The sequence below is a fragment of the Rhineura floridana genome, chromosome 21, assembly GCF_030035675.1.
Source record: "Rhineura floridana isolate rRhiFlo1 chromosome 21, rRhiFlo1.hap2, whole genome shotgun sequence".
In the NCBI taxonomy this organism is placed as follows: domain Eukaryota; kingdom Metazoa; phylum Chordata; class Lepidosauria; order Squamata; family Rhineuridae; genus Rhineura; species Rhineura floridana.
Window position 1 is genome coordinate 2914195 of NC_084500.1, and position 22330 is coordinate 2936524.

General features: G+C 45.7%; 1 protein-coding gene across 1 annotated transcript in view; it reads right to left on the bottom strand.

Annotated features, from left to right (window-relative positions):
* The window catches only part of LOC133374479 (uncharacterized), a 37124-nt gene extending 21440 nt beyond the window's left edge, over positions 1–15684 (bottom strand). The window contains exons 1-6 of the mRNA XM_061605503.1: positions 15598–15684; positions 12879–13152; positions 10569–10662; positions 8866–8974; positions 4396–5573; positions 1373–1498 (exon numbers count right to left, since the gene is read on the bottom strand). Coding sequence (XP_061461487.1) covers positions 1373–1498; positions 4396–5573; positions 8866–8974; positions 10569–10589 — 1434 coding nt within the window. The 5' untranslated portion in view covers positions 10590–10662; positions 12879–13152; positions 15598–15684. The remainder of the gene's footprint in view (positions 1–1372; positions 1499–4395; positions 5574–8865; positions 8975–10568; positions 10663–12878; positions 13153–15597) is intronic.
* Positions 15685–22330: the final 6646 nt, after the last annotated feature.

Genomic DNA, 22330 nt, shown 5'->3' on the forward strand with positions numbered 1-22330 from the left:
ATATTGTACCTGCACAGGGTGAGAGCCTGTGGAGTGAACTGAACAATAGGAGAAAGTCACCAGATGCCTTCAGAGTGAGAGTCTGTAACTGGCAGAAGGCTGGCCCTCCCTGGGTGAGACACAGAGGGGCAGTAGATGTGCCCTGTGTGAAAAATATTGAGTAGGTCTGACTGTTCCCAATTCTTGCAGAGGTCTACTGGGATAATTGGTTCAGGTAGGTTTGGGTGGTGGGCTCTTGTTGGGTTCATATCAGGTATTTAGGATGAGTCTTCGTGAGGGACAGGCCACTCCAATTTCAGTGATCATGTGATGGAAATCTCTAAAATACAGGATGCTTCAGTAAACTATTAATTGCATTCTAATCACATCAGGATGCTCTAGTGAACTATTAACCACACCCTTATCCCATGTTGACAGATATTTACTATAGCACGTAGGAGGGTGGAAGGAAAGAGCAGATGACACTGATATGCCAAGGGGAAGTCTTAAGAAAGAGGAGTCATGGAACTCATAAAAGTCAATAGGAAGAAGGAATGTATAAATATGAAACCCTGGCTTTGTTTCGGGGCTGCTCACTCAAATAACCCCTTGTGTTGTTGGTGTGTATGCCGCTATTGCAATAGCTAATAAAGAAGTTGTGGTTCAACCTTGTTGCTGAGTTTGGCTCCAGTTTTGACAGTCTCACCCGAGAGACGGACAGCGGGTTCGGGTAGTTTTCCCGTAACATCATGGGTAGAGGAAGGAATAGCCATGAGGAGGTGGTGAACTACCATAGAACACGAGGGTAAGGCTATCTACGCCTTGCTCCTCCCTCCCACTCCTCTCATGGACGTGTTCCTCGTTGCTCATCTGCTGTGCCCACTGGCCTGTGTGTGTTGTTGTTTAATGCCAGATCAGTACACAATAAGACCACACTCATCCATGATTTGATCGTGGATGTACGTGCCGATTTGGTGGGTGAGCTGGGAGGAGTTGATCTGACCCAGCTTTGCCCACCTGGATACTTGGTGCAACATCAGCACAGGCTGCAGGTATGGGGGGGGAGGAGTTGCTGTGGTCTACAGAACTTCCATCTCTGTCACCAGGAAGCCACTCTGTCTTGGAGCTGGCTGTGAGGGCCTGCACCTGGTGTCGGGCCGAGGAGACGGTAAACTAGGGTTGCTGCTGGTGTACCATCCACCCTACTGCCCAGCAGCTTCTCTGACTGAGCTGGCGGAGGCCATCTCGGCTGTGGTGTTGGAGGAGCCCTTCTGCTCACAATGACAGTGTGAGATGGTTGTCAAAATCAACAGCCCTAGGATTTCTCCTCCCATTTCTCCCTCCCAGTAATTCTGAGCCATACAAGACACACAGCATGATGTCATTAGGTCACCAGCCTTCCTTCCTCCTGCCACCAGCGGCCAATGATCGGGAAGAAGAGCACTATGACATCACGCTTGGATTGCCGCATGTGGCAGGACAGAGAGGAGGCAGAGGAGATGACAGCCACCCTTTTCTCCTGCACAAGCCAAAAAAATTAAATTAAAAAATTAAAGGCCGGTTTGTCAAGAGCTTTCCTTCTCTACCAGGTGCCATGACTGCATCTCTGGTGCCTTACTAACTTCGCTCACGTTTCGGCAGGCTTGCAGGAAGAACAGCAAGGCGAGATAGCGATCTTAGCCTTTAGGGTTTGCAGTTACTGGCAGAAGCTGGGGGCCACCAAGGCATGACATCTTTTGCCATGATGCATCTTCCTGTCTGGCTGAAGGAGCAGGTGCAGGGCATTGATTGATTCATTCATTCAGTCATTCCCGGAAGCAAATGAGGATTATCTAAATGGGGGATCAGCATGATCTCACCCGTGGCTGTGTACACAAGCTGACATCCTCATAAAAAAGTCTGCAATATTACCACCTGGCAGCCTAGATGCACGATTATATTATATTGTAAATTGTATGAAACACCCAGGCCAAAAATACTTAAAGAAACCTTTAGTGGTGGTTCCTGCTCTCAATGGGATGGATAAAATCACATACTTGCTGTCTGGTATGGACAGGCTTATAATGTTTAATTCACAGCTGAATCCACAGTGGAGGCTTCTGAACTGCTATTGCTATTATTATTATTATTATTAACTGAATTTATGTCCCACCCTTCCTTCCAAAGGAGCCCGGGGCAGCCACCGTAAAAACAAAACAATTGAACAATTGAAAAGAAATACATATAGAAACAGTTAAAAACATTCCAAAGCACACTTGCAATTAAAAACATGCTAAAACCCAGTTTAAAATATGGTGAGACACAGTTAGAAATATTATAAAACACAGCTTAAAATTCATTCATCAGTGATTTCCAGGAACAGCCCTCTTCAGCCATCAAATGCTTCCGTGTTATTGCCTCCCAACGCCCCTAGTTTCTCTCAGTAAGGTATTATTCGTTTTTTCTTTCCCCTCTCTGGACTCTGACTCCTTTATTCAAGTTAGTCAACAGGTTATGGGTCCAGAAACACTGCTACTGGAACCTCAGAGAAAGGGAAAGAAGGCCCAGAACAGACTACTGAGGGACAAATGGCAAGCAGCCAAGTATTGTCTACTCTGACTGGCAGCAATTCTCCAGGATTTTGGGCAGGGATCTTTCCCCCAACCGGGAGATGCCAGGGATTGATGTCAAGGCCATCTGGTTGTAGTGTTGGAACATGGTCAGCCTCAGTAGCCTGTGTGCATTCAAAATCCAAAATTACGTCTAACGGAGTTTGTAGGTGCCTAGCCCGGTTGCCCTTGTGACTGACCACTTGGGAGAGTTTCTCTTGCCTTGAATGCATCATTGAAGCCAAAGATGGTGGCCTACTATGGGCTTTGTTGGCCTGAGTTAAGGGCCCTGATTCCAATTGTTAGCAAACATAACGCAGATTGAGTCCAGAGAGAAAAGTCCTGGTAACACTTTATTGATCAAACTGAACAAAAAATAGTGTATAACTTGAGGAGAAAGGGATAGAGAGTTTTTGTCTTTCTTTGGTCAGGCCTTGTACATATACAGGAAAACATGCAACCAAATATACAGAGGAAAACCTCCCTCAGATCTACACAGCCAATCAGAATACATGGTTCCTCAGTGAAGATCATACCACTCTGCCTGGTTGCCAAGCAACACGTCTACCCATCCTCCCTTAGCTAGCTGACTTTTAACAACAGAATTAACCCTTAAGTTACACACTGAATGATCTCTACTGTTGCACATCCAACTTCAATTAAATCTGTTGGCCCAAATTAAGGGATTGCTTTTCTGACTAATGCTGCATGCTGATGGCCTTGATGTGAATGCAGGAAGTCATGAACAGACAGGGTAGAAGCTTGGGAGATCAGCAGAGGCCGATAATGGAACTGAACTAGAGGTCTCTAGTTCAGCTCCATCAACAGATCAACCCAAGCCTCTGAAGCTCAGATCCTCAGGGATCACAGGGTCCAATCATAGGATTTAAGGCAGCCTTTCCCAACCGGTGTGCCTCCAGAGGTTGTTGGACCACAACTCCCATCAGCCTTAGCCAGCATTGCCAATGGCTGAGGCTGATGGGAGTTGTGGTCCAAAAACATATGGAGGCATACCGGTTGGGAAAGGCCGATTTAAGGGGTTGTGTCAGTTGCATGTGCTTACACTTAGTTGCAGGTTGAGCTTCAGTAGGCAGGTTGTGGAAGGAAGGATAAATCTTCCTTTTCCCACTCTGCAGAAGTCACTCCTCTGCCAATAACTGGTAGCTGGCTCCAGCAGGAGAAGGTTTCAGAGGATAGGAAAAAGAGGTGTCCTTTCTTGCCCTCCCCATCCTGAAATTCCCTCCCACCCTAACTGGCTGGAAAACAGTTAGATCCATGCTGTGGCCTCACTTGTATCTAACTAAGCACACAAAGACACACACCATAAGAGGGGGGATTTGTCAGGATAAGATGGTGGTCGCGCCTCCTGTACCTGAAAGAATTTGCTCCAAATCGTCCTAAGCCTTCTTCCCTGTAAACTTTGGCATAGAATACTTTCCAGATAGCCTCTAGATATTTGGATATTTCAGGAATCATCACAAAATTATATTGCAAGCCCCTGAATATTTGGATATCTCTGACTATTTGGATATTTCCTGAATAGCCACGGCATTATATTGAAAGCCTCTGAATATTTGGAGAGTTTCTGAATAGTTACAAAACATGTCCAGTGAACTTCATTAAACCAAGCTAGTTCATTCCAAGCATGCCAGTCTTTTGACATCCAATGATTTTGAAATCAGCAGTCTGATATTTACTTGCACCTGACTGTTAACATGCAATGGTATTTAGCTGAGAGCTGGGACAGGAGTCAACAGTTTGTAAGGTGTCGCACTTGACACTTCTGAAAAAAATCAATCTTTTAAATAGGTAATATTTTTCATATATTCAATTTCAAATTTGAAATTTCACATTCACAGTTTGAATGACCTGCTAAAACATTGCCGTGTTTGGAATGGTTGCATAGATTGCATTTCATGTTTAGTACATGCAATGGACATTCAGATATTACACTTACTATATTTTCCAGCTTTCTGGCCTCACTTCCAAAGCTGGCTGAAATCGGGTCACTGTAGCTGGAATGGTAGACTTCATTCAACAGAAGAAATGAGCCTTTGAAATATTGAGTTGTGTCATTTTGTCCAGTTGGATTAGATATATCTTGAACCAAAAATGGTTGCTGAGGATAAGTCACATTTGGAAGCCAAGTTATTTGCCACGGAGAGGCTGCAGTTAGATTCTCCGGAGAGCTCACAACCGTGGTTTGCTGCTGTGGAGATGTACGATTCATGGCTATCATCAGCTGAGATAAAAAAAATGATTTCATGGATGAGGTTGGTTTACTAGAAGATGGCCCTTTCATTGCTGTGGTCGACCACCATGAAGATGGCAGGTTGGTTGGTTGGGTTAACTGTGGTGGAGAAGATGGCCTCGCTGAGCAGAACTGAGGAGATCTCCGTTTTGTGGTACTGGCTAACCACGGTGGAGAAGCTAGACTTCTAGTTGTGGTTAGGTGCTGTGATGTTGGTTGCGCATTTGCAGCTGGATGGGCTGGAAACTTCTGTTTTGTAGTCACCTTCAGCCAAGAAGGAGAAGTCCACTCGACGGCTGCGGTTTGTGGTCGTCCAGGGGTCATCTCTGTCACAGAGGGGAGATGTTGGGGTAACACTGAGCTCACATCTGAGGTGAGCTGGTGAGGAGATTCCAGCTTTGTTGCTGTGATTAGCTGAGGCAACAGTTCCGTGGCCAAGGTCAGCTGCTGAGGAGACCTCTGTTTCGTGGCTGAGGCAAGCCTTTGTTGTCGTGTCCCCGAACGCTGCAAAGAAGCCCACAGGTTGGGCTTCTTAGCGGTCAGCAGAAGAGAATCCATCTTCCTCCGAGAGGAAGTCTGAGGGGAAACCAACTCGAGGGGCGTGGCGGGCTGTTGAGAAATGGCCTCCTTCGCAGCTGAGGTGGGAGGATGAATCCTGAGAAATGCAAGGCCATCAGGGGGTGTTTGAGTGGAGATTGAATTCGTCAGCAGCTCTTTTTTATCCTCAACATGTGCCAATGGAACACCAGAGAATTCTGTCCGGGTTGGGAGCGGGTGGGGTGGGGGAGGAGAACAGATGCATCCATATTATTCACAAATCCAGTTTAGATGCTCATCGCCTCATTTGTAGCCCTCAATATATTTCCACTTAACTGCATTTACTTGTGCAGCTCCCACAAATAGGTGGGGGGATGAGTACAGAAATGGCTTAGGAATGAGCCTGGTGGATTAGTGGTTATTGTTGCCAATCCTCAGGGCCATGGCTTCAAATCCTACCTCCCCCTGGCCTGGCGTTCAGTGGCAACGCACACACTTTGATTCGTCACCAGTTAAACAGCTTCAGAGAACAAGAAGACCCAAGCCACGTTGACCGGCCATAGCTCAGAGCATTTGCTCTGTGTGCAGAAGGTCACAGGTTCCATCCCAGGCATCTTCCAGTAGGGCTGGGGGCGTCCTCTGCCTGAATCCCTGGACAGCCACGGCTGCCAGTCAACACAGACAATATTGAGCTAGATGGACCAATGGTCCAACTCAGTATAAAGCACTTTCCTAAGTTACTGTTTAAAAAATGTAAATGGACTGCCTTCAAGTCGATTCCGACTAATGGCGACCCTATGAATAGGGTTTCTGTGAGGCTGAGAGGCAGTGACCGGCCCAAGGTCACCCAGTGAGCTTCATGGCTATGTGGGGATTTGAACCTTGGTCTCCCAGGTCGTAGTCGAACACCTTAACCACTACACCACACTGTTTAAATTAGCCCTTAATTCAGAATCATGAGGACTGGAGCCTTACTTTATTTTTAGCAGAAGGACTATAAGCTAACTGGCAGAGCACCTGCTTTTCATGCAGGAAGTCCCAGGTTCAATCTCAGACTTCTCCAAGGAAGGCCAGGAAAGATGCCTTTTTGGAGACTCTAGAGGGCAGCTGCCAGTCAGTGTAGACAATACTGCGCTAGATGGATGAATGGTCCAGCAGCTTCTTACGCTATCCCTAAAGCTCCTTCTAGGAGGAAGAGCAGGATATCAAGTTAATTAATTAATAAATAAGCAAGCCATGGATGCAGGCAGAGGTGCGCGCACAAGTCCTGCGCCTAATATCCTCATTGCGCGTCCGTCTCTGGGCTCGTCAGACCCTGACCTTCCAAGCTGAGCCTCAAGGAAGGTCTTCTACACACTTTCCTCGCTTCTGCTCACATCTCCTTGAATGCAACTTGGGGACTCTGCTTTCCCAGTTAGAGAAATCACGTCTACATTTGCGCCCATGCATGCACAATGACCATGTGCAAATTGGAACGTAGGAAGAAGCTGCCTTGTGCCCAAGTCAGACCTTGGTCCATCCAGCTCAGTACTGTCTACACTGACTGGCAGCGCCTCTCCGGGATTTCAGACAGGGATCTCTCCCAGTCCTGTCCGGAGTCACAGGGGATTGAATTTGGGTCCTTCTGCACTCAAGGCAGGTGCTGTGCCCCCTTCTTCAGGAAGTCAGGCAGGGGGTCCTCCTGGGGCTGTAGCTCAGGGGTAGAGCATCTGTTTTGCATGCAGAAGGTCTCCGCTTCAATTCCCTGGCATCTCCGAAAGGCCTGGGCAGCGTCCCCTCCCTGAAAGCCTGATGCTCTGCTGCCAACCAGTGTAGACAGTGGATGGACCAATCGTCTGACTCAATGTAAAGCAGGTTCCTGTGTTACCTGGAGATGCCAGGGACTGAACCCTGGGACCTTTTGCATGCCATGCAACAGAGATGCAATTCACAAAGAGGGATTCGCAAACAAGGACTTGCAATGTCTCCTCCCATCCCTGCCTCCGCAACAGGGACTGACCCCCTGGGACCTTTTGCATGCAACACAAATGCTGTACTAGGGAGCTACAGCCAGAGAAAGAAAAGGTAAAGAGAAAAAGGAGTGCCAGGAAAAAATGTGTGTGTGTGTGTGTGTGTGTGTGTAAGAGAGAGAGAGAGAGAGAGAGAGAGAGAGAGAGAGAAGGAGTGTCCCACCCAACCAATTACCCCTGGGGGAATGCAGCCCCCACCCTGATCTCCTGACTGCTGATGCCATACAGACCTCCTTTGTCAGCCAGTATGATTTATCCTCATTGCAGTTCTGAATGAAAAGAAGGCTGGCCAAGGGAAGGTTATATTCATTCATCATTTTATTTGTATGCCGCCTTTCCACAATAAATTGTGCTCAAAGCGGCTTACAAGAAGGTGAACAGAAAAACAGAAAATATGCCAGAAATAGAAAATTCCTTCCTCCCTTCTGTTAGCATTCTGAGAGTGGGTGGAAACACACTGATTATTTTGCCGGTTCCAGTGCATCCCCACCTCTCTTTTCTGAAAATGGGGGCACACGACTAGGTATGGAATCCTCTCCTTTTTTACATTTGATTTTTAAATGTGCCCCCCTGGGGTCATTAATGATCCTATTCCTTTTTCCTCCAATATCTTTTCATTTTTACAATCTCCTTCAATATATATTTTATTTATTTATTTATTATTTTATTTATATCCCACCCTTCCTCCCAGCAGGAGCCCAATATATATAGTGTATATTGCTTTGCAGAGAATTATCAATATTATGAAAAAATGGAAACGGACTTGCTTCAAGTCAGTTCCGACTTATGGCAACCCTATGAACAGGGTTTTCATGGTAAGCAGTATTCAGAGATGGTTTACCATTGCCTATAGTCACTATTTATTCAATAGTTTCCACTGGTATTGATCTTTATTCTGAACTCTAATGATTGCCTCTTTATATTCCTTTTCAAGTGCACTGTAGACAGATTAGGCAAATAATTAAGTCAGTGTCTTCCCCCTGCTGCTTTCTGTTTGTCAGTTACAATCAACACCTCAGTGGAAGGGAATGCACATGTGAAGACTTCACATAGAAAGTAGATCAATAAAAGTATCACTCACACTATCGATGATTTCAAAGTGAATTTAAAAAAAGAAATGGAAAAAAAGAAGAATGAGTTGGAAACCAGGCACATAGCGTTGCTACTTCAAAATTCTCTCTGCAAGGATAGAGAATATCAGAAATAATAATCTGATGGCAAATCTGATTACTGCAGAAATGGAGCCCATCACTATGCGCGCTAGTCAAACCCTGCCCCTTTTTACTATAAAACCTGGTAGGATTGAATGTGCCTTTTTAAAAAATTCAGCTTCAAACAGACTTTGCAACTGATTGGCAGATCAACCCGTTGCCTCCAGGTGCGGCCAATGGAAATGCTTATCTGTAGGCGACGAATGAGCTCACAGCCAGTATCTTCCCACCCATGTCGCTAAAGCAGTTCTCTCCATTGGGCTGGGCACCATTTAGGGGAAGGGCCTTACCTAGAAAATACCGCAGGAGAGCGATGACGGTGGCTACCAGCATCAGGAGGAGGAATCTGCTGAGGGCTTCGATGCAGCAATAGCAGCACCGCTGCGCCTTCCTCTTGGGCTGCAGAAAGAAGACCCAGAAGGAGCTATTGGATTTTGCCACATAAGAATAGCCTTTGCCAGATCACACCATGGGGTCCGTCTGTTCCAGCATGTTGTCTCCAACAGTGGACAGAAAGCCAAACAAAGGAGGGAAGGTACACTCCAGTTTGGCAATATCCTTCTTAAAATGCAGGGCCCAGATGCAGCCAGACCAGCGGCAGTGATGTGTCATGGTGCATTTTGAAGTTCAGGAGTGCATTGTGACAGCCCCCAAGGCTGCACAGCAAAGGAGAGTCCTTCCCAGCCATGCCCATAATACACAATTTACTAGGATCCACATGACTGGAATTCTATGCATTGTTTCTTGGGAGCAAGCTCTATTGAATGCAGTGATGCTCTCCAGCTAATTGCAAATTCTGGCTTCAAATTCTGGCTTGCAAAGACGTGTCGCCATTTAAACAGATAGCATGAAGCAGGAGCCCTGGCAAAGGGAAGGAAACAAGTACCCAGACTCTGCTTGATTCTTTCCCTTCCTCTCCAACTTCCCCTGTGCTAATCTGTCCTGACAAACTTGTAAGCCTTGTCATCACCTCACTTGCTTGCCAGAGCAAGGAGGGTCTATAAAGCACCCTGGGGCTCAAGCAGCTGATGTCATTGCTCCTGCTCCAAAGTCCCAGAGCAATGCTTCCCCATGTTTCCCCCTGCACGACACTGCTCACCAGGGCAGAATTTGCTCCCAGCTAGTGACCCTCCGTGACGCAGAGTGGTAAGCGGCGGTAATGCAGCCGAAGCTCTGTTCATGGCCAGAGTTCGATTCCAACGGAAGGAGGAATGCGAATAAAAGGGGTCAAGGTCCGCTCAGCCTTCCATCTATCCGTGGTCGGTAAGATGAGTACCCGGCATACGCTGGGGGGTAAAGGAAGGCCGGGGATGGAACTGGCAATCCCACCCCATATATACGGTCTGCCTAGTAAACGTCGCAAGACGTCACCCTAAGAGATGGAAATGACTCGCACTACAAGTGCGGGGACACCTTTACCTTTAGTGGCCATGGAAGCAGATAGAATTAATGCTCGCTAGAGACTGAATGATCTGTCAATTTCCGTTCACTCAGTTTCTTGTCTTTCTAGTCATAAATTGAGTTCTGCACATTCTGCAGCAATTGGTTGTTTTTTATTTATTTATTTATTACATTTATTACATTTCTATACCGCCCCATAGCCGAAGCTCTCTGAACCTCACGGAAATTCTCTAAACCTCACGAAAATTCTTCCGATTTTACTGCAAATCTCTCCTAACAAACACATTTTCGTACACAGTTTTGACTAATGCACACATTTCTGCAAGCCGTTCCTCCTAACATGACACGTTTGTTATTTTCAGGAATATATTCATTGTTATGCACGCATTCCCCAAACATATGCATTTTTGTAAATGTTGTGTGGTTGGCCAACTGCATCACAAAATTCAAAGAAGTAACAAATTTTGAAGGACGGCTGGGTTTCAGTTCTCATGTTTGTTTCAGAAAGTCAGATTTGATAGATTTAGCTTGAAGTGTGAACTGAACTGAATCCCCCTATCCCTATCACACAAACACCAGACATTGACAATACCTTTTGGTAGTGGAACTGCATTATGCCAGCTTCATGCAAAGTAGCCAAGTGGCTGACAGAGACGGCAACTGTGACGAGAAGTACTTTGCGGAGGCTGAAATATAATAATTAAAAAAAAATGTACCCAAACTTAAAATGCATGTCTCATTTGCAAATTTGGGGTTGTAAAAAACATTCCTCGGAGTAGGCCCGTTGAAAGTCACAGACATTACTAACTTATTTATTTATCAAATATTTATACACCCCTGTCTCACGAAACATCAGGACAGTGTACAGCAGTGTAAAAACATTTAAAAGCAATGCAAGGCAACCATTAAAATGACTGGCCACTCAAGGGACATTTTAAGCAACCACACAGACCTCTCGGCCCAAAAAAAGGTCTTCAAGCGCCATCTGAAAGTCAAAAGCGAGGGTGCCTGCCGCGTCTCTGCAGGAAAAGTGTTCCACGGGATGGGACTGTAAATGCCTGACTTCTGGTTGAAGCCAGTTGGGCCTGCAGTGATCAGACTATGATATAAAGGCTCAGGCGGTCCTTAACATAACCTGGACCCAAGTCTTCAGGGATTTGTATATCCACACAAGAGCCTTGAACCTGGCACGGCAGGATATGGGCAGTCAGTGCAGATGTTTTAACAGAGGCAACACACACTGTTGGCCGTCTGCCCCCATCAGCAGTCTGGCCACCGTTTTCTGGGCCTGCTGGAGCTTCCAAACCAGGCCCAGGGGCAGCCCCACTGCAGTAATCCAGTCTCGGGGTTAACAAACACCTGGGCTACAGTGGCCAAGTTCTCCCGATCCAGATGCGGCTATGGCTGGTATACCAGATGAAGCTGGCAAAAGGTACTCCTAGCCACTTGGGCCTCTAATGACTAGGAATACCCCCAAGTTACATACCTGCTCTTTTAGAGAGAGGGGATTTGGGGAACTCGTGTACAAGGATCTGTTAATATCTAAACAAACACTGTCTCTTACACACCTGATCCTTAATCAGGTTCCTAACCTCATTCTATGCATTCTGTAAAGTCTTATCTTGGCAACAATAGCCATACACACATATATTCCTACACTGTACTATCCACAATGATACATAATTCCCCCAAAGACTATATCCACAAGTTCCTGCACGACAGACGTCCAATTCAATGTCCTCATGAAGTCCTTTAGATGTTATTGTATTTAGCCTATAGATCCAGCCCACCATCTTCCTTTTTAATCGTGTATATAATAGTTTCCCTCTATCACATGCTTTCTCAGTGCACCAAAATACTAAACAACCTTTTATGAGGACTAAAAAAAAACTCCTGAATTTCTGCAGAAATGTGGAGAATGGAATTTAACATTGGGGAAAAAAGGGGAAAAGAGGAAAAGCCCACATGAACAGTTCTATTAGGCACTGGTTAGGCCTCATCTTGAGTACTGCATCCAGTTGTGGATGTTGCACTTTAAACAGGATGCAGACAAACGAACAGGTTCAGAGGAGGGCAACAAGGATGATCAGGGGACTGGAAACAAAGCCCTATGAGGAGAGACTGAAAGAACTGGGCATGTTTAGCCTTGCGAAGAGAAGAGATAGCCCTCATCAAGTCCTTGAAAGGTTGTCACACAGAGGAGGGCCAGGATCTCTTCTCAATCGTCCCAAAGTGCAGGACACGGAATAACGGGCTCAAGTTACAGGAAGCCAGATTTCAGCTGAACATCAGGAAAAGCTTCCTAACTGTTAGAGCGGTACAGCAATGGAACCAATTACCTAGGGAGGTGGTGGCCTCCCCAATGCTGAAAGCCTTCAAGAGGCAGCTGGATAGCCACCTGGTGGGTGTGCTTTAATTTGGATTCCTCCACTGAGCAGGGAGGTGGACTAGATGGCCTCAGAGACCCCTTCCCATTCTACAATTCTGTGATTCTATGATCTTTCCATCCCTACTTGCATGATTTGAACAAGTCATCCCCGAAAGGGATGCTCCCTAATTTGTCAGTAGTGCACATACTTTATGTGCAAAGGAGCCCATGTTCAATCCCCGGCAGTTACAGATAAACCTGAAACAGGCACCAGAAAACAGGGCTCGTCTGCCGTAAACCCAGAGACAACTGCAGTTTGTGTATTTACTTTACATACATGCATACTAGAGAAGCATCTGCTCTCCCCTCCAAGATTTAACTTCAGGGAGTGGGGCACCTGAAATGAAAAGGGTGGCACCTTCCGAAACCAGCTCCTGTAAAAAAATTTAAAAAGACATTCCCTGCTGGGGACAAATCCCCACTGAAATCAGAAGTGCCCTTGCTAAACAGAGGACGTCAGACCAAACGTGTTACCTTCTAAATGATGATGGGAGCCCACAGTCCCCAAAGGTCTGTCAGGGGTCTTTCTGAAAGAGGAGGGTGAGATGGTAAATTTGCTGCTCGCTCTAGATGGTTTCTATGAAGAGTCCCCTCTGCTGGGAAAACTCCCCAGGATAATAGTTCAAAATGTCATCGCTTGGGATCAGCAGCCCATCAGCTGTCAGCCACCGTCAGCTCAGCTCATTGTTGCAAACTCCACCTGTGTTTGTGGCTCCATCATTCACCTGGGAGCAGGTGCATCCTGAGTCTGAGTAAATAACAACAGAAGAATGGATAAATGGACACGGGCAAAGAGAGATCCAAGCTAACTCTCCTTCAACTCTATACTTGGCAAATTTTACTGATTTCTGATTACATCTATAGCCTGGCTTTTACCCTCACAATAACCCTGTGAAGTAGGCTAGAGACAGCGACTGGGCCAAGGGCACCCAGTGAGCGTCATGGCTGAGTTGGGATTCGAACCTGAATCTTCTAGGTCTTAGCCTGACACTCTAACACAAGAAAGGAGAACCCAAGAAAGCAGTGACGTCCGGTGGCTCCATGTCAGTGGGTGGTGGAATCCTTTCTGGGTTTGTCCAGGAGCTGCCCAAGGTGCTGAAACCATAGATGCAGGTAACGGAGAGTGCTATTCTTTTCTTGATTCATTCATTTATTATTACATTTATATCCAAGGAGCTCAAGGTGGCATGCAAACATGGTTCTCCCCCTCCCAATTTTATTCTCATATCAACCCTGTGATGTAGGGTTAAGGCTGAGAGGTAGTGACTAGCCCAGGGCCACCCAGAGAGCATGGCCGAACGAGGATTTGAACCCTGGTCTCCCAGGTCATAATCTGCCACTCTAACCACTACACCACAGTGGTTCTCCTCTATTGCGCTCAGGTCCTGCTGGTGGGTTTCTCATAGGCATTTGGTTGGCCACTGTGAGAGGTGGATAAGAACATAAGAAGAGCCTGCTGGATCCGGCCAAAGGGGGCCCATCTAGTCCAGCATCCTGTTCTCACAGTGGCCATCCAGTTGCCCACAGGAAGCCCACAAGCAGGACCTCAGCACAACAACACTCTCCCCTCTTGCTGTTTCCAGCAACTCCTGCTCCAAAGCACATTGCCTCTGACCATGGAAGATGTTGAAATGGATGGGACGTTGGTCTGAGCCTGCAGGCTCTTCTTATGCGCTTATGAACCTGTGGCCCTTCAGAAGCTGCTGGACCACAAGTCCCATCATGCCTGACCATTGGCATTCCTAACTGAAACTAATGAAAACTGGAGTCCATCAACATCTCAAAGGCCACAGGTTCCCCTTTCCTGGGTTACGGTGTTGGACTAGGACCAAAGAGACCCTGGTTCAGATCCCCACAGCCATGAAGCTCATTTGGTCACCTTGAGCCAGTCGCTCTTGCTTCTTCTCTCATAGGCAGAAAAACTTTCCCTCACCCTGCTCTAACCACTACTATAATAGCTCACTACAGATAGGGATGGGGGAAGAAATTCAATTCAGTTTGCATTTTAAAGGCAACTCTATCAGATTTGCACTTTCCAAAACAATTGTTTTGTTATCTGCCTTCAAGTCGACTATGACTTATGGTGATCCTATGAGTCAGTGACCTCTAATAGCATCTGTCACGAACCACCCTGTTCAGATCTTGTCAGTTCAGGTCTGCGGCTTCCTTTGTGGAATCAATCCATCTCTTGTTTGGTCTTCCTCTTTTTCTACTCCCTTCTGTTTTCCCCAGCATTACGAAACAACAGGAGAATGGAAAACACAGCCATCCTTCAAAATTTGCACTCATCTGAATTTTGCACTGCAATTCTCCAATCAACCAATATTTACACAGATGCATATGTGAGGGGAAATTGTGCATAAAAATAAATATATTCATGAAAACGATGTGCAAAACTGCATTCTATTTGGAGAAATTGCTTGTGTAAATTTATGTATTTAATATTTATAACCCGCCCTTCCTCCTAGAAGGAGCCCAGGGTGGCAAACAAAAGCACTAAAAGCACTCTAAAATATCGTAAAAACAAAAGACTTTAAAATATATTAAAACAAAACATTTTTAAATGTGTACATTACTCAAAACTGCATACAAAAATGTGATTATTAGGCAAAATTCACACTAAAATGTGGAAGAATTTTCTGCAAATTGCTGCAGAAACGTGGATAACCAAATTTCAAACTGAAAAAAAATGAGAACTCAAGGGACCAAAAGTAAGAGATCATCCCATCCTTAGTCTCAGGGTCAACGGCCGAGGATTTGATTTGATTTAATACTTGCATTCTGCTTTCCCAGCAACAATGCTGAGCTCAAAGGGGCTCACGATAAACAATGGCATGAAAAATAAGCAAACATTTCTATCATATCAAAAAACGCAATCACACATGAATCAGGCAAAAACAAAGCCGTTCAGGAAACAACGCCATTCAATGCAAAGTTATAATCATTAAAAAAAAGATCGGAAGTGGCAGCTGAACTCCAGCCCTTGCGTCAAGGAAAGGGGATTCTTCATCTGGTAGGCAGCCCAAACCCCAGGCAGCAAGATCTTTCCTAGTTTTGGTCGCTCACAACAAGAGAGGTGGGCCTGGCTTCACTCAACCCTGGATGGCGCAAACACTGTCTTGAAACAGCACCACCATCCCATGCATATTCATCATGCGGCTGAATACATGTGGCTGTTAAGCATTTTCTCAACCTCATTTTTCCCATCAGAGGGGGGTGGCTGCAAATGTTTCTGGAGCAGGCAGTAGCAGAGGCTCTACCAAACCCTCTTGCTGTCCTCCCTTGGAGCTAGGGGGCTCAAGATCTCAAAGTCCATGCCCAGTAGCTAAATTGCCTCACCCCATATGACCCTGCTCAGCCAGTTAGATCCATTCAACTGGCTCTTCTCCAAGTGCCACAGCATATTTGTTCAGCGCTTGCAAGAAATCAACCCTTCAGTGTGACTGTGTTTAACCTTTGGAACTCCCTGTCCCTTTATTGATTTTTTCCCCCCCAGCACCTGCTAAAAATGTTTTTCCTCTAGGTCTGTAATTTATGTAACCTTGATCTGTTATTTGAGTAAGTGTGCGTGTTTTATCATTTCTGATTTATTTTATATTTTATCATTTTTTTCATGTAACTGGTTTTTAATGCTAGTTGTCCATTGGTATTTTGAATGAGCCTTTTAGACTATCTGTAGTACATCGCTCAGAGGTCTTTTGTCCTAGTAAACAATATATGCCATTGGTTAATTTGCCAATACATAGCCCAGTTCGTATGGGAAAGCAGCCAAAGTGAAGGGTCAGTGTGTCCTTGATATTTGGGAAAGATGATGAGAAACTACTCAAGGCTGGATTGACTTGGCTTGGAGGCAACAGACTTTGGGTCCCTTCCAATGTTATGTGCCTAAAAATAATTCATCACCTTTAATAGTGGTTAATTAACCTTCTGGAGGAGCAGATTAAGCAGCCTGAATACTGCATGGGCAAATTTCACAAACATGTGATCAGTGCAACTGCTGCGTGTGTGCGTGCACCAATTTTTTTTAAAAAAAAACATGCCAACTAATTTTCCTGTAGTGCTGAGATGCTTGTTCATGGATGCTGGCTTGGGCTGCTATGAATCCACTTCCTTTCTGACATGTTTGGACACCACTTGTCTTGCCGCAGTAACGTCCTTCAGCACAAAAGCTTGGGGAATGTCATCCTGGGATATGAATCTTCAGCAATACGCAGTTGGGTTCCATGGCAAGATTAAAATCAGTGTTCCATAAAGAGAGGAAGGTTGCCAGCTGCTTGATCAAGGTGATGACAGATATCTATCTTATATATCTATCTATCTATGGGACAGAAGGCTATGCCCATTTCAGATGTCAGCCTCTCATTTTCCCCAATATTAAATTCAGTTCTCCACATTTCTCCAGCAATTTGGGATTTTTTTGCCCCTCATGAAAACTCTCCAGCACTTTCGTGAAAATTTCTCCCAATAAATACTGCTATGGATTTGGGGGTTCAGACAGATGATTTCTATGAGTCCCCTTCCAGCCTCTGATTTGGTACCCTGTACCTGGAGGTGGGCTCTGCAGCTGAGAAACCTGCTCTGCTGGTCAGATGAGTCTCTTTTGTTAATCTAATAGAGTGGCCAGTGGGCTACTGGGTCTGTTAAGTGTCCATTGACTGGTGAATGGTCCAGGGAGATCCTGTTGTTGTTGAAACTCTTCAGGAGAGCCCCCCCACACTTGTGTTGAGGAAAGGCTGGCTCCCTGCACCATGGCTTTCAGGTGCCTCTTGTAAGCCTGATGGAAAAGCAAGATCTACCTGACTGCTGATGCTTTGAACCCCTCCATCTTAAGCTCAGGTTGGAATGTGTGTAAATAAACAAACCATATTTCATGAAGACACCATAGACTCTGCCGGCCTTCTTTCCAAGGAAACCAAACCCTGGGCAAGCGCAGGGGCCCCCTGATGATCTCTCACCACTCTGAGATTGGGGTGGTGCGCAACAACTCATTTTTATAGGCAGTTTTTACGAACGTACACATAGCTCATCATATAATGCACATTTTTGTATGTTATCTTCATTCATTAATTTTTACACGCACTTCCCCCTAATGTACGCGTTTGCGTAAACATTGGTTGGCACCCTACATTGCAAAATTCAGAAAAGAGCAAAATTTGAAGGATGGCTGTGTTTCAGTTCTCATATTTTGGAAATTGTGAATTTGATAGATTCCGCTTGAAATGCGAACTGAATTGAAATTCTCAGCAATTTCTAGTGACAGCTAATGAATGCTTATATACTGAATGTAGCTAGGAAGAACCTATATTGTGCTCTCTTTTTTAATAGCTATTTCAGTTTCCTATTCTACTCATGCAGGGATTTAGTGGACAGTGGACAGATCTGTAGTAGGTTACCAAGGATTTGTCAGTAGCAGTGACAAAAAGGCTTTCTCCCCCCTCCTCCCCCAAATCTAAATTGTGGTGCCGAGATTACAGAAGTTTGGGGTGGGAAACTAGGAGTTGTTTTTTGTGCAACAGGACTGCAAGATAACTACTGGTACTGATAACAAATTCCTAGGCTGAGCACATTGCTTAACTCTAAGTGCATATTTGCATATAAAAAGTTAGTGGCCAAAGCCATCAGGGCTACAAGGCCATAAGAGAAGAGAGTTGGAAATGACCTGTAAGGTCATCTAGTCCAACCTCATGTTCGATGCAGGAATCCAAGTTAAAACGTACCCAACAGGTAGCTGTCCAGCTGCTTCTTGAATGCTTCCAGCATTGGAGAGCCCACCACCTCCCTCAGTCATTGGTTCCATTGTTGTACCGCTCTAACAGTTAGGAAGTTTTTCCTAATGTTCAGCTGAAATATGGCTTCCTGTTACTTAAGCCCATTATTCCATGTCCTGCACTCAGGGAGGATCAAGAAAAGATCCTGGCCCTCCTCTGTGTAACAACCAGATGGTTAAGTCCCTGCTGTTTGGGGGTACACTGCACCTGGCTTCAGTTAGTAGACCTCAAGGTCAGTACTGACAAGATCAGAAGTGCAGGGTCCCTTCATGATTGTCACAGCCATACCCTCTCCCACCTTTTTTTTTTTGCGGCTGAGTTGAGAATGAGATCCTTCTTAATGCCTTCTCCCACAACATCAGATGTCCCTAGCAGCCAGTCAGCACAAAAGGGAAGAGTGTTAGCTACTGAGAAGAATCTTCTCAGTGGCTGACTCAGTTCCTTTTGCTCCGACCAGCTCCAATCAGCAGGAAAGGACAAGGAAGCATGTTAGAAGATTCTTTTCAGTGGCTAACACACTCCCCTTTCATGCCATTTGGCTCAGAGGATGCTGGAGACATAGAGACCCAGCTCCCCAAAAAGTAAGGAGCTGAGGACCCCCCCCCATGTCCTGTTCTCACCAGGCTCCTTAAGGAAGCAAGAGACTCCCCAGGAGAAATAGAAGTGAGGGTAGCACAGAAGCAGCATCCAGAGTCAGTCCAAAGTCAGAGTCTACCTCAAAACCAAGGGGATCAGGCCAGGACCAGGGTCCAAGCAGTCTGCAAGCCACACAGGTAAAGAACAGGTCCAGAAGCCACAGGTAATCTTTAGCCAGGACAGGTACAGAGCCAGCACATAGACATTGTTCCAACAGCCCTTCCAGGCCAGCACTGGGTTTTTTTATGTGGGAGCTGCTGGCACCAGACCTCAGCTGTCTTCCATTGACCATCTGGAGCCAGACCTTTACTCCTGAGGAGTCCGGGCCTGTAGTTGGGCACTCTTCCAGATGGGTCGGCTCTCCATCTGGTGTCGGAGGTGATGCCTTTCCCTTGGGCTTGGGGGCTGTTCAATGTCAGAGGCCAAACTTGCCCCGGGTGCAAACAGCCCACCCTGGGCCTCGTCATAGGATTCTGGCCCGTCAGAAGAACATCAGAACATAAGAAGAGCCTGCTGGATCAGGCCAGTGGACCATCCAGTCCAGCATCCTGTTCTCAAAGTGGCCAACCAGGTGCCTGGGGGAAGCCCCCAAGCAGGACCCGAGTGGAAGGACACTCTCCCCTCCTGAAGCTTCCGGCAACTGGTTTTCAGAAGCATGCTGCCTCTGACTAGGGTGGCACAGCACAGCCATCATGGCTAGTAGCCATCGATAGCCCTGTCCTCCATGAATTTGTCTAATCTTCTTTTAAAGCCATCCAAGCTGGTGGCCATGACTGGGTCTTGTGGGAGCAAATTCCATAGTTTAACTATGCGCTGAGTAAAGAAGTACTTCCTTTTGTCTGTCCTGAATCTTCCAACATTCAGCTTCTTTGAATGTCCACGAGTTCTAGTATTATGAGAGAGGCAGAGCCGGAGATGAAGCCTGAGTCAGGGCTGGGTCCAAGACCGGAGCCTCCTGGTCTCCCTCCGATGGGGACTCATCTGATGAGGACTCCCCGGGCTGGGACCTGACACCCTGGATGACTACACCCCTGCTCAAGGTTCTAGTAGAAAAGAAGATCTCTTCAGCCAGAAGTCCTCCTGCAGCAGCCGGCGTGTAGCACTTGCACAGAGAATCCTGAACCAGAACAAGTCTTCTCTCTGCATTTTATGCTTATTGATCATTGTTTTTAAGATGTTTTAAGGACGTTTTTAGTGTTTTGCAGTTTGTTTGCCCCCCTGTGGTCCTCCTGGGAGGAAGGGCGGAGAAGAAATTTAACAAACGATAAATAATAAACAAAATAATTTAGGGGGCTCAAGGGGACATGCAGGGAGCAGAGAGGATCTGTTGATTTCAGTTCTCATTTTTGGAATCTTAAATTCAGTTCTCCGCATTTCTGCACCAATTTGCTTTAAAAAAAAAAAAGAACCCTCATGAATATCCTTCAGCATTTTAATGTGCATTTCTCCTAACAAACACTTTTTTTGTATGCAGTTTTGGCTAAGGCACTGGTCTTCAACCTTGGATCCCCAGACGTTGTTGGACTACAACTCCCATCATCCCCAGACAGCATGGTCAGTGGTCAGGGATGATGGGAATTGTAGTCCATCAACATCTGGGGACCCAAGTGTGAAGGCAAGTGAACTAAGGTACACATTTGGCAGGCAATTCTCCTAATGCAATACATCTTTGCATGCTAATTTCACTCCCATATTTATTTTCAGACATGCTTCCCCTTAAAAAGATGCATTTTTGTAAACTCTGGTTGGAGAGCTGCATTGCAAAATTTGGATATGTGTGAATTTCGAAGGATGGCCGTGTTTTGGAAAGTGTAGATTTCATCAATTCAGCTTTAACTGCGAACTGAATAAAAATTCTCCCCAGTCCTTGCACTAACCAAATGCCATTATTTGCTACAGCACAAACAGTCCTTGTCTGGTTGCCACTGTCCAGCTTTCATTTCTGCCGGATAATTTTAAGGGGAAATATTTGGTTGTTGCCATTGTTAAATAAATGGGAATCGGAAATCTTTGGTGATCTACTTGAAATCACCCAGGGATCCACCAGTAGATCTCAATCTATCATATTTTGTGCTTCCAACCCTTCGCTGGTGCTTGATCTCAGGATATTATAATTTCAGATCTGCCTTAGTTTTTCTTTTCCTTCCTGTATGCTAATGTTGTGGTATTTATTTATTTATTACACTTGTATACCGCCCCATAGCCAAAGCTTTCTGTATGTATTTTAATATTGTTGTACACCAGTTCCAGACAGAGCTTGGAAAAGTTACTTTTTTGAACTACAACTCCCATCAGCCCAATCCACTGGCCACGCTGGCTGGGGCTGATGGGAGTTGTAGTTCAAAAAAGTAACTTTTCCAAGCTCTGCTTCCAGACTTGATGCGGGAGGCGGTATAGAAATCTTTTAAAATAAATTAAAATCTTTTAAAATGAATGAATGAATGAATCATACCTTCCTCCCATGTAGGTCCACACCATACATTTAAAGCATATCCAATGGACATTTACAGCACAGGACGCCCCCAAAGAATAATGGGAACTGTAGTTTACTAAGGGTGCAAGGAATGTGTAGCTCTGTGAGGGGAAAACCACCAACCTGAAGGGCTTTAAAAGAAGATTAGGCAGAGCTTGGGAAAGTTACTTTTTTGAACTACAACTCCCATCAGCCCCAGCCAGCATGGCCACTGGATTGGGCTGATGGGAGTTGTAGTTCAAAAAAAGTAATCGTCGTGGTATCCATGCCATTGGATCAAAGCCTTTTTCTGTCAAGATTGTGTGTTGATCATTGTGCGCCAATCTCCCCACATAAAACAAATTCACCCACAGGCGTCTTCCAAGCAAAGACCTTATCTTGGAAGACAATCTCACTTGGCCATGAGTGATCGCCAATGAATGAATGAATGGCCGATAGTCAAGATTTATGGGAACTGTAGTCCAGCAACATCTGGGGACCCAAAGGTTGGGAAAAGCTGGTCTAAATCATCTCGAGGGCACCAGGTTAGCAATAAGTGCTAGTACATTTCCCCTTCACTGTACAGTTTTCAGTGAATGCTCTTTAGAAGCGAATTGCATAATTGTAGAAATGTTTGCTCAGAGAGAGAAAAAAGGATCTCCTTCTTTCTTTCTGTTTTGGAAAGGCAGCGTGCCAAATGCACACAATGCCAGAAAAGGGAAGCGCACTCTTTGGGGAGTTGAGGGTTGTTGTTGGGGTGTTTTTTTGGCAAGCCATCGAAGAGTTTGTCACCTTTTGAGAGCCTCCTCCCCTTGGGCCAAGGCGAGCTGTGCCACCCAATCAGATTTCCCTCTCCTCCCCCATCCCTCCACCCCTTTCCACAGCTGACCTTTGCCACTGGCTGAACCTGGCAGGCTGCGCCTTAGGATAAATAAGGGGCAGAGCTGTGCATCAAGAACCAGGGCAAAGGGGAGAGAGTAGCTCACAAGAAAAGGCCCATCATTCATCTGGCGTTGCTTTTCCCCGTGGACTTTACAGCCTTACATAATCTGGATTGCACAAGAAAGACC